At 41.2% G+C, this 12,187-nt stretch overlaps 1 protein-coding gene across 1 annotated transcript in view; it reads left to right on the plus strand.

Annotated features, from left to right (window-relative positions):
- Positions 1-12,187, plus strand: part of FRMPD1 (FERM and PDZ domain containing 1) — a 92,250-nt gene that overhangs the window by 41,212 nt on the left and 38,851 nt on the right. Inside the window, exon 2 of the mRNA XM_013053786.2 lies at positions 2,148-2,252. Within this exon, the coding sequence (XP_012909240.1) occupies positions 2,152-2,252 (101 nt within the window). The 5' untranslated portion in view covers positions 2,148-2,151. The remainder of the gene's footprint in view (positions 1-2,147; positions 2,253-12,187) is intronic.

The following is a 12,187-nucleotide window of genomic DNA, read 5'->3' on the forward strand; positions in this document are numbered from 1 at the left end:
GTCCTGGGATCGAGCCCTGCATTGGTCTCCCTGCTTGACGGAGAGCCTGCTTCCCCCTCTCCCTCTGCCTGCTGTTCTGCCTCCTTGTGCTCACTATCTCTCTCAGATAAATAAAAATTTTTTTAAAAATTCCAAAATAAAAAGTTTATACTTAAAACAAAAATATGACCAGAGTGAATTATATCTTTAGATTTTTTTAAAAGGTTTTGTTTATTTATTTGACAGAGAGAGAGGGAACACAAGCAGAGGGAGTGGGAGACGGAGAAGCAGGCTTCCCCCTGGGCAGGGAGCCCAGTGTGGGGCTCAATCAAGGACCCTGGGATCATGACCTGAGCTGAAGGCAGATGCTTAAGGACTGAGCCACCCAGGTGTCCCTCATCTTAGAGATTTGTAAGAATTCACCTTTGTCCATGTCCTCTGTCCATGCCTGGAACTTTTTTGTAGGGGTGACTCTTTATCAACTTTATCTTCTATGGTAATTGCCTTTTTAGATTTTCTGTGTATTATAGGGTCATCTTATATCATTTATATTTTCCTTGAAAACCATTTGTGTCATCAAGGTTTTAAAATGTATTTGTGTAGTGTTAAGCAATATAATCTCTGATAATTCATTTTTATTTTTTCTGTATCCATAGTTATTTCCCAATGTCATATCTTATGTCGTGTGGTTATTTATTGGATTGTGAAATTAATTTGGTGAATTGAGACCAGTATTTTAAAAAGTGAAATAAACTAGAACAGAGAAAAAGAACATATACTGTTTAATGAAACTTTTTGTTTGTTTGTTTGTTTAATGAAACTTTAATCTCAAGCACATGTATTGTTTTCTTGGTAACCTGACAATATCTATCAAAGCAGAAATGCATATAACTTTTGACCTAGCAATTCGATTTGGGAACTTATCCAGATATGTAATTGCATACATGCAGAAATGATGTATGTACAACATAATTCACTGCAGCATTATTTATAACGGTGAAAGATTGGCAGTAATCCAAATGTCTACCAAGAGAGGATTACTTTTTAAATCACAGTGCATTCTTACAGTATAATACTCAGGGGTTGTCAAAAAGAATGAAGAAGCATTCTATGTATTGATGTGGAAAGATACCAAGGACATATATTTTAAGGAGAAGAAAGCACAGTGCAGAACAAGGTATATGATGTCCTATCCTTTGTGTTAAGAGGAGGACATATAAAATCTTTATTTATATTTGCTTATATAGACATAAAGAAACTCTGGAAAGAAAAGGAGAGCAGTGAATATGAGTGAGTGTGGGAACTGGCTCTATGGAGGCAGCATAGAAGGGAGTCTTTTGACTACCTTTTAAAAATTACTATTTTGGGGATGCCTGGGTGGCTCAGTTGGTTAAGCAGCTGCCTTCCGCTCAGGTCATGATCCCAGCGTCCTGGGATCGAGTCCCACATCAGGCTCCTTGCTCCGCAGGGAGCCTGCTTCTCCCTCTGACTCTGCCTGCCACTCTGTCTGCCTGTGCTCGCTCTCTCTGACAAATAAATAAATAAATAATCTTAAAAAAAATTATTTTGGCAAGAACACACTTAACACGAGATCTGCCCTCTTAATAAATTTTTAAGTGTGTATATACAGTCATATATATCTTTTTTGTATAGTCTAGTGGGTGGTTGAATTATACCAATGAATTATCTATTTAAAACTTCAAAATATTAAGCAATAGAAGCAGCAATCAGAACAGGCATAGTGTGATTAGAATGGTTCTGTGTCCATGCAACTCCCAGTGTAGGCAGAACTGAGCTCTGGGGTCCAGGGATGCACACATGGTTGGGGGTAGCAAGTAGTGTCATATGGTAAGGGGCATCTTTTAGAATGGGTCACAGTCACAATTTGAGAAACCTTCTCTACTTGATTCCCTTACCCGTATGTTTAACTCTTAAAGATTGCTAATCTGTTTCCCTCAAGACCGTGGACCCCTTAGGCAGTGAGCTGCTATCAAGTTGTTCACTCCAGGAGCACTGAAGACCTGTTTATGTTAATGTCAAAGAAAGAGAGCCCTAGCTATTTGATCAGCATGTCATTAAATGGGCAAATACAGGAAACATCACGCTGATTTGTCAGAATCCTCTTCCAAATATTTTGGTTAGCTTAAGAAAACTCTCCTTCCTTCTAGGTAAATGGAAGAGGTGGAGACCAGTTTATTCCAGACACGGAAAGCCCACAGAATAGAACAAATGGTGGCGAGATGGCTCCGGCGTTCGCGGGACAGCTCAGCCCGGTAAGGCTCCTGGGCTGGCAGAGACTTCTGCGCCTCAAGATGTGGTGTCCCTGCAGGAGGAGGGTTGGGCAGTCTCGGCGGCATCCGGGGATCCTGTCTCCAGTTTGCTCTGTTCTTGCACCATACGGCGGGGGAGGCATCGGCAGATCAGCGATTTTGCTGGAGTGCCTTGCTGTCTGTTCCCCTTCCAACTCCTCCCTCTGTGTCTCTCCACATACACCCACAACGTATGCTCCCACCAGACTCAGACACACACTTACAGAGACAAACACTCTCACACAGATGGACTTACACACACAGGCACACTCATCCATGCTCCTTTGGAGTGTGCACTCCTATACTTGTGAACACACACTTGCACATGCTCTCTGTGTCTCCCTGTGTCTCACACACATCCCTTGCCTTAGTATTTGCTGTGAGGGTCAGGTGACCTGCTGTTTATACTCTTTCCCCGTCTTTGTTTCCAGCAGCTGTTCTTCCTTGCGGTCCCTGTTTCATTCCAAACAAAATAAAATGAAATCAAATACAGATCTGATTTGACTGCTACAGGAGAACTTAAAATATGTTCTGTTTCAAAGCGTTCATTTTCCATCTCAGATTTCCCATCTGGCCCTGCCGCAGAGATGAAATACTATGGGTCAGGTGGTTTCTGAGACACACATTCTTCCAAAGGAGCTGGAAACAGCTGTTGTGCTGCTGACCAGTAAACCTTGCTCAGATCGGGCTGCCCTGCAGCCAAGGGCTGGGATCTGCACCCGCCCCTGGGGAAGCAAGGCTGGTAGTTAGCCTTGTGTTACAGTGAAAACACCTGAGGCTTACATGATGACCTATTTAAGATCATCCCTACCCCCTGTTCAGAAATTGTTGATGGGTCCCTAGTTCTTAGAGATTAAGCATTTTTGGTTTGGCATTCAAGGCTTTCCATGATTGACCTACAGTCCTTTACAGGTATTTGCCTTACTGTTGTTTCCTTTGTATCACACTCCAGCGAAAGGAACTATCATTGTTCCTCTACTCCAGGCACAGCCTCTTCTTTCACTCATCAAACCAGGGTTCCTGTCTGAGCCCAACTCCATGCATACAGAACCCACCCGAAGCTCAAGTCTGGTTGAAATACTCCGTCCTCCAGGAAGCGTTCCCCAGCCCATAGTTAGACTTAACCACCCCCATGGGACCCACAGCACTGGATTGCCATTGGCAGTGTGCTCCTCCTGGTGTGTTCAACTTATTTGAGCACATTTCTATGTTTCCTTCTGGATGGTAAGCTCTGAGCACAGGGAAAGCACTGGCCTCATCTCTATAACCCAGGGCTGACTGAGTCCCAGGAGACTGATTGCAAGTGGTCAAGAAGTACTTGCTCATAAGTGGGGAAATGGCTAGGTACATTGTTTCCTAAAGTGGATTCTGCAAGACCTAGTCCTGTGTTATGCTGCTCCACTAAAGGTTTGGAAGTGCCATAGCCCATGCCCTACTCCCGTCCATCTCTGTTTGCATTTTGCACACAGTGCATTTTAGCACATTAAAGGCTCTGTGAATTCCTGTGGAAAAGAGACTTTAAGGGTGCCAGCATATCTCAGTGGGTGAAAGCCTCTGCCTTCAGCTCAGGTCATGATCTTGGGGTCCTGGGATCGAGCCCCACATCGGGTTTTCTGCTCAGCAGGGAACCTGCTTCCCCCTCTCTCTGTCTACCTCTCTGCCTACCTCTCTGCCTACTTGTGATCTCTCTCTCTGTCAAATAAATAAATAAAAATCTTAAAAAAGAGAGAGAGACTTTAGCTTAATGGTGCCTAAATATTTGATGCTGATACTCTGTAATATCCTGCTTTTCTCTTAATGTAAATAAAAGGTGACACTGCCCTATAGGAATTTTTTTTAAAGATTTTTTTATTTGAGAGAGAGCATGAGCAGAGGGAGAGTCAAGGGGGAGGGACAGAAGGAGAAGCAGATTCCCTACTGAGCAGGGAGCCCAGATATGGGGCTCGATCCCAGGAGGCTGGGATCCTGCACTACCTGAGCCAAAGCCAGATACCCCAGGAAGTTGTTTTGTCCAAAATATTTTTTGAGATATATTTTTCATTTCATGAAATTTACCCACTAAGAGTATATAGTTCAGTGATTTTTCATATATATTTAGTAAATGTGCAAGACTGTGCAACAATCACCGCAATCCAATTTTAGAACATTTTCAATGCCATGAAAAGAAACCTCACACCCATTAGCAGTCAGTCACTCTCCGTTTGCCTCTGCCCCAGCCCCAGGCAGCCACTCATGCACTTACTGTCTCCACAGATTTGCCTATTCTGGGTACTTCACATAAATGAATCATGTACTACGTGGTCTTTTGTGCCTGGCTTCTTTCACTTAAGGCTTATATGAACAAGGTTCATCCATGGTATAGCATGTATCAGTGTTTCATTTTTATTACCAAATAATATTCCATTGTGGAATATTTTCTTTGTCCATTCATCAGCTAATGTGCACAGGGGTGGTTTCCACTTCGGGGCGATTGTGAAGAACGCTGCTATGAACATGTGTGTGCAAGTTTTCGTTTGACCGTATGTTCTCATTTCTCTTGGGTTTATCCTTGGGAGTGGGTCACATGGTAACTTGGTATTTAGCCTCTCGAGGAGCTGTTAGACTGTTTACCAAAGTGACTGTACCATTTTACATTTGCACCAGCAGTGTGCGAGTGTGCCATGTTTCCACGTGCTTGCCCATTCTTGTTATTATCTCTCTTTTCTGTTGTGGCCCTCCTAGTGTAGGTGAGGGGCAATCTCACTGCGGTTTTGATTTGCATTTTCCGGTTGGCTAATGATGTTGAGCATCTTTCCATGTGTCTCGGCAGTCTTGGTTTCCAAGTGCAAGAGAAAGAGAAGCAAAAGAGGGGAAGGTTCCTGGTAATATGCATGAAGACATCATTCCTGTGTTTCTAGGACATGTGTGACCTTGGTTCAATTGCTTCTCGTCTCTAGTCTCACAACCTTGATACAGCCTGGGTTCCTGGGGTCCTCAGATTACCTGAAAATGATCAAGAACTGAAAAGCTGAGTTTGGGGGAAATAATTGCAATTTCCCCAGAGTGGAGTAAATGGTACCACTGACCACCAGCTGCTTAAGAAACCTGAGAGTGATCCTGACTTGGTCTCTTTTGCTCACACTCTGCACACACCCCATCAGCAGCTCCTGTCCGTCTGCCTTCGGGCGTTATCTCAGATCCCCTCTCTGTCCCTGAGGGAACTGCCATGATCACTTTACTCTTTCTCTGATCCAGCCTATTCTCCCTCTTGAAGCCATAGTGGACTTTCAAAATACACACCACACCTGCCCCATGTACTCACCCCTCTGTGGCCCCGAATGGTCAGGGGTTCGCCTGCCATTGTTCCACGGCCTGTGAGCCCTTTACAATCTGGCCCCAACCAAATTCTCCAACCTCATCTTGTTCTTCCTGCTTCCTTGGCATAGCTTACCTGCCACATATGAGACCAAGGACCATGGCTGTCTTGTTTCACAAAGTGTCTTCAGCCCTGGGAGAGTGCGTGGTATGTGATAGATGTTCAGTAGATTTTTATTGATTAAGGGCTTTCATAATGAGGAATTAACTTATTTATTAAAATATATGTAGGGATTCCTGGGTGGCTCAGTTGGTTAAGCATCTGCCTTCAGCTCAGGTCATGATCCCAGGGTCCTAGGGTTAGGCTCCTTGCTCAGTTCGGAGCCTGCTTCTCCTCTCTCTGCCTGCCGCTCCCCCTGCTGTGCTCTCTTTTTCACTATCTCTCTTTCAAATAAACAAAATCTTTAGAGGCCCCTGGATGGCTCAGTCCATTAAGCGGCTTCCTTCTGCTCAGGTTATGATCCCAGCGTCCTGGGATCGAGCCCAGCATCAGGCATCAGGCTCCCGGCTCAGAGGAAGGCATGCTTCTTCTCCCTCTCTCACTCCCCCTGCTTGTGCTCCCTCTCTCACTGTGTCTCTCTCAAATAAATAAATAAATAAATAAATAAAATAAAATATTTTAAAAAGAGAGAAAGAAATAACTAACCCCACAAATGGTCACTGTGACATGTTTTGAAATTCTGTATAAGCAATACAATCTACTTAATTAGAGGTACAACACAAGAATATTACATCATAACCTAACTTTTAACCATTTTGCTTTGAACTAAATTGTCATCTTTTTAGTCACTTTGTATAGCTATAGACATGATGACATGAGAAAGACTAAGGTTTGGAAGAATGGGGGATGTATTTGAGAAGGGACATCCTAAAATAAGTAACATGAAATGTTCTCTGCTTTAAGTTAGGTAGTGTTTACACAAGTGTATGTTTTATAATTCCTATTTTAAGTGCACACATATGTTTTATATCATATATTACAGTTTACTGATACATATTTAATATTACTCTTAAGTTAGAAAGGAAGACAGACTTAGTGAGTGGGAAAGGAACACAGAAAGTATCTGGGAGGCTGTAATGTTCTTTATTTTTTTTAAGATTTTATTTATTTATTTGACAGAGATCACAAGTAGGCAGAGCAGCAGGCAGAGAGAGAGAGGGAAGCAGGCTCCCTGTTGAGCAGAGAGCCCAATGCGGGGCTCTATATCAGGACCCCGAGATCATGACCTGAGCCGAAGGCAGCTTTAACCCACTGAGCCACCCAGGTGCCCAAGTAATGTTCTATTTATTGACATATACCCATGTGCACATATATATAGTATAATATTTTTCATAATAAAAATCATCTTGTATCCAAAAGAGATAGCATACTTTTCAACTTAATTATGCCATTTTTTCCTCCTACAAAATGTTCAGCTTTTATGTAGTTAAATGTTATTCTCTTAACAATTTGATTGCTTCTAAGCTTAGATAATCCTCAGCCCATCATTAATTCAGTTAATTACCTATTTAATTTAATAGCTTAAACATCTTTAATTCTTTAATTTAGAGTTTATTTTAGGCTTTGAAATAAAGATCTAACTTGATTTTTCCCCAAACAGTAAGTAGTTATTTGCCTCACCATTGACTATGAGTGATCTTTCCTTTCTTTGATGATTTATGGCCCTTCTTTTTATCATCTGTGAAATTTCTCTTTCTGTGAGTTGGAAATTGGATCTCTTTCTAACACTAACTATTCAGTAGCATTGATCTGCTTATTTTCACACCCTTGTGTTAAATTTTCCATTTTTTTTTTACCCTTAACTACAATTCCTGCACATAAACTTTAGAACACTGTTACTGTATTATTGAAACAACCCAGCATAAGATTTACTGAATTCTCTTATGCTTCTTCTAGAAGTATTCATTTTATAGAACCAGATTAAAGAAACATGAAGGGCCTGACACAGCTTGGTGCTTGGTGCTGGGTTTTATCCTCAGGACTTAAAGATTTCTTTCAACTTACCTTGAATCTTAATACTAATGAACACACACGCCCGTGTTACACCTGCACATGCGCACACACATCCACACAGGCACACATGGACATACCTACCTGTGTGCCTGTGCACCCGCGTTGTGCTGTCTTCGTGTCAGGAGCCCTCCTTGTTGGTTTTGCGTGTTTTCCAAATGTACTTCTTCACTACAACCATGAGAGGACTATTTACCCATTATAGACATGGCCTTCCTTGGCCTTTCTAATATTCCTAATGATGTAGAAAGGCCACTTCAGGTGTCAACTTTTGCTTCTTGACCTATGGGCAAAAGGGGGAATGTCGAGAACAGGCTGGAAGGCCCTGGCACTGCACTTTCAGAGCTGCCCTCATCTTCTGAATCTCCTTTTTGAAGTAATAATAGAATAATTGCTTCTCTCAATGGTAGGCCTTGGCCCTATAGCATATACTCCCAGTCCTTCATTGGATGGTCCCTGGAAACTGTCATAAGCAAAGTCCTATGATTAGGACTCCATGCTACCTTTCTTTCTGGGGGGACTCCTCCCTCTATTTCTGCTTTCTTTGAATCAACCTTAGATTAAAAATCCAGCTTAAACCACACTTTAGCTTTTGAACTCATTCAAGCTCAACGTCTAATACAGTGTTAAACATAGATTCAAAATAGTTTCTCCACATCCTGCTGGAACTCGGAGGTGAATTCTTTGTTGTTACAGGATAGAAGTAAAATATATTTTCTGATATACCAGAGAATAGATAAAAAGCCAGAGAATATCAGAGGCATAAGCTATTTCCATGTGGTATTTTTTTCCTTTTCCAGTGTTGGTCAATTTGGTATGAATGAATGACCCATAAAATACAGAATTTGTGTCCATGAAGCTACTTTCATGATGAAAGTAACATGTTGTTGTTTTCCCCTAGTCTTGCTGTGGGCTAGATCCATTCCACAGCGGAGCCACAGGTCTTCTGCTGTCCCAATGTAAAAGCATCAGAATGACCCCAGATGTGTGGTTTGAAGCCATTACAAAGGGAACCAGAAATAGGTTTCTGGATTATCAGTGCTCAATCTGCTATTTGTAAGATGCCTCAGAGGAGGAAATTTAGCTGCAGAGAGCATTTCCTTCAGCTCCCTGTCCAATATTAAACAGTCTTTGTGAGGAGAAGCCACAGTTTGGTCATGTTCTCAAGCAATCCCTTTCCAAACAAAAGCTGAAACGTGGCCTTCGGGAAAAATGTCAAACGCAGACTTTGGACCAAAGCCACTGACACCATGCAGGGATAAGTCAACACAGTGGGGCCTTGTTTGTCTACCATTGTTGAGGAACGCACCCTTCTCAAGGGAAAAAAATCAGATAACTGAAGACTACCCATTTGAAAAGCATCCAAATGGATTCTGTTTTAACCCTGTGGTATGGTTTGCTTTTCTTTTATTGGTCATATGTTAGTAAGCCTTATTCTATGCCTAGCTTTGAGTTTGGCACATGGGACAAAAAAAGACATGGTTTTTGCCTCACAAATTGTAGTCTAGAGAGGACAAGAGACTTCACCTTGGTCATTGCAAATATTATGTATATTTCTAGAAGAGATGTGCATGTTCTGTGGGTGCATTCAACCGAAGGAGATAGTTCTGCCCAAAGCAGAAGATAGAGTAGGGGTTGAGCATGTTGGGTAAATTTCTGGAGAGTGTGTGCTGTAAGGGGTTATGGCGCTCAGGGGAGGATTCTAGGTAAAGGGAAGAGCTTGTGCAAAGGCCAGTGTATCTGAGGAACTCAAAGGAGACTAATTTGGCTAGAACAAGAATATCAGGAGAATGAATGACTTGGTTGTTGAGGTTAGAGTGGAGGGCCAGAGCTGTATTAAGCCATATCAAGGATTTTGGATGAGGCAGTCCAGTCAAGGGAGACATCCGATCAGGGTTACATTTGTAAAATCAGTCTGGGTACTGGATGGAGAGGTTTTTGGGAGAGACAAAAGTGAAAAGTGAAGAGACCAGTTTGGAGACTACTGGAGAAATCTATGGCCTGAAATGGAAGGGTGACTGAGGAGACAGAAATGGACAACCTTAGAGATCTTTTGGTGTTGTGACTGATCAGATGGTAGGGATAAGAGCAGGATTATTTCCAAGAGTCCTCGTGATACCATTTACTGAGCTCTGGGACGTGGAGAAGATGCGTCCTAGTTAGTCATAGGGCTGAGCTGTATTGCCAATTAAGCAAACAAAGGAAAATGACAAATATTGAATTCTATTACTTACATTCAAGTTGTCTGCTATTTATTAATGGTTATGTATACATTTTCATTTTTGCCAGTCATTTCAAGTACTGCTTTCTGTGTACAGTATTTTGCTCACATATTTACCTAGTAAGCACAAATGCTTCCTGTGGGCAAAAGATCTTTCCTCAGCACTCAGAGAATTTAGGTCTAGAATAATTCAAGCTCTCCCGTAGGAAGAGGATCTGAACTATAGTTTAGAGGATGCCCTGCCCTGAAAGGGTATGCTCTAAGCTGTGTTTCCATGTCTGTCTAAAGTTCTGAGGCTTGTGATACTTCACTGATGAAGAGTCTTGGAGTAATTCTTTGTTATGCTTGGTTTATCCTCTGTTGAGTTACTTTGTATTTTTCCACTATTCTAAATGTAGCTATGATAAATATATTTGAATATTTAAGAAGCACTCTATTCTGGGACTTTACTAGGCCTGGGGAACACAGAATAAATAGATACTACCCTTGTCTTTTAGGAGCTCATGTTCTAATACAAATAATAATTCTTTTTGAGGTTATTACTTTGAGGAATGGCAGTCAAAATGGTAACAGAAGGTTGAAGAAAATGACCAAATTTTACATTCATGTTACAATTTCCCTAATTATTTTCTAGAGAGGTTGAATAGCTAATTTATATGGTCAGCTTTAAATCCCAAGGCCACACATGTTGGGCTTTATTATTTTTATTTATATTTGGTGCTTTAGTTGACATGTAATAGTACTCTGTAACTCTTTCGATTGTGCTTTAATTAATAAGGTTATACATTTTCCATGTTATTTACTGACTTTATTTCTTTATGTGTAAGTTGTCATTTCACTTGCTTTGAGCATGTGAAATCTGGGTATTTTACTTTATATACTTATGCCCATTTTTCATATATTTGTATTGTAACCAGTTTCCCCCCAGAATCTTTTTTAACTTTTTAAAAAAGATTTAATTTATTTATTTGACAGAGAGAGAAAGAGAGATCACAAATAGGCAGAGAGGCAGGCAGAGGGTGGGGGAAGCAGGTTCCCTGCTGAGCAGAGAGCCCGTTGCAGGGCTGGATTCCAAGACTCTAGGATCATGACCTAAGCCCAAGGCAGAGGCTTTAACCCATGGAGCCACCCAGGTGCCCCATAGAATCTTATTTTTTTTAACTGACTTACCTTGGGGTGCCTGGGTGGCTCAGTTGGTTAAGCTTTGGACTTCTGCTCTGGTCATGATCTCGGGGTCCTAGGATCAAACTCAGTGTCTGGCTCTGCACTCAGCAGGGAGTCTGATTGTCTCTCTCTTTCCCTTTGCCCCTCCCTCCCCCACTCGTGGTCTCTTTCTTTCTCTCAAATAAATAAATAGAATATTTTTAAAAAATAAACTGATTTACCTTATTTTAAACAGCTTTATTGAGCTACAATGTTCTTACCAAACAATTCACCCACTTAAAGCATACAATTCATTGTTTTTTGGTGCATACACAGAGATGTACAACCATTACCACAATCCATTTTGGAAGATTTTTTTTCACCTTAAAAAGAAACCTCATATATTGGCAATCGCTCCCCATTCCCTCCCAGAATTCTCCTTCTCTCAGCCGGCAACCACTACTTGTCTCTATAGATTTGCCTATTCTGAACATATTCCCTAAGTGAAGTCACACAGTGTATGTTTTTCTGTGTTTCGCTTCTTTCACGTATTAGAATGTGTCCCAAGTGGATCCCAGTTATAGCATGTATTTGCATTTCATTCCTTTTTGTTGCCAAATAATATTCTGCCGTGGAATATTTTCTTGGTCATTTCATCAGTTGATGTACATTTGAGCTGTTTCCACTTTGGGGCTATTATCAATATTGTTGCTATGAACATTTGTGTGCGAGTTTGTGTGGACATATGTTTTCATTTCTCTTAGGGATATACAAAGGAGTGGCATCGCTGGGTCATATAGTGTTCAACGTTTAGTCTTTTGAGGAACTGCTAGACGATGTCAGGGTTCCATTTTCTCCACATCTTCGTCAACACTTGACCTGTCTTTCTGATTATGGGCATCCTAGTGGGTATAAAGTGGTATCGCATTGCAGTTTTGATTTGCCATTCTTCTCACAGTTGTTGGTATGTCTTCTTTGGAGAAATGTCCACATAAATCGTTTGCTCACTTTTTAATTGATTCACTCTTCTTTTGTGTTCTAAGAATTCTTTATATAGTCTAACTGCAAGGTCCCTATCAAATATATGATTTGCAAATGTTTTCTCCCATTCTGTGGATTTTTTTCACTTTCTTTATTATGTCCTTTTTTTTTTTTTAAGATTTATTTAAT

The sequence above is a fragment of the Mustela putorius genome, unplaced genomic scaffold (genome assembly GCF_011764305.1).
Source record: "Mustela putorius furo isolate JIRA1106 unplaced genomic scaffold, ASM1176430v1.1 tig00000580_pilon_pilon_pilon, whole genome shotgun sequence".
NCBI classification, from domain to species: domain Eukaryota; kingdom Metazoa; phylum Chordata; class Mammalia; order Carnivora; family Mustelidae; genus Mustela; species Mustela putorius.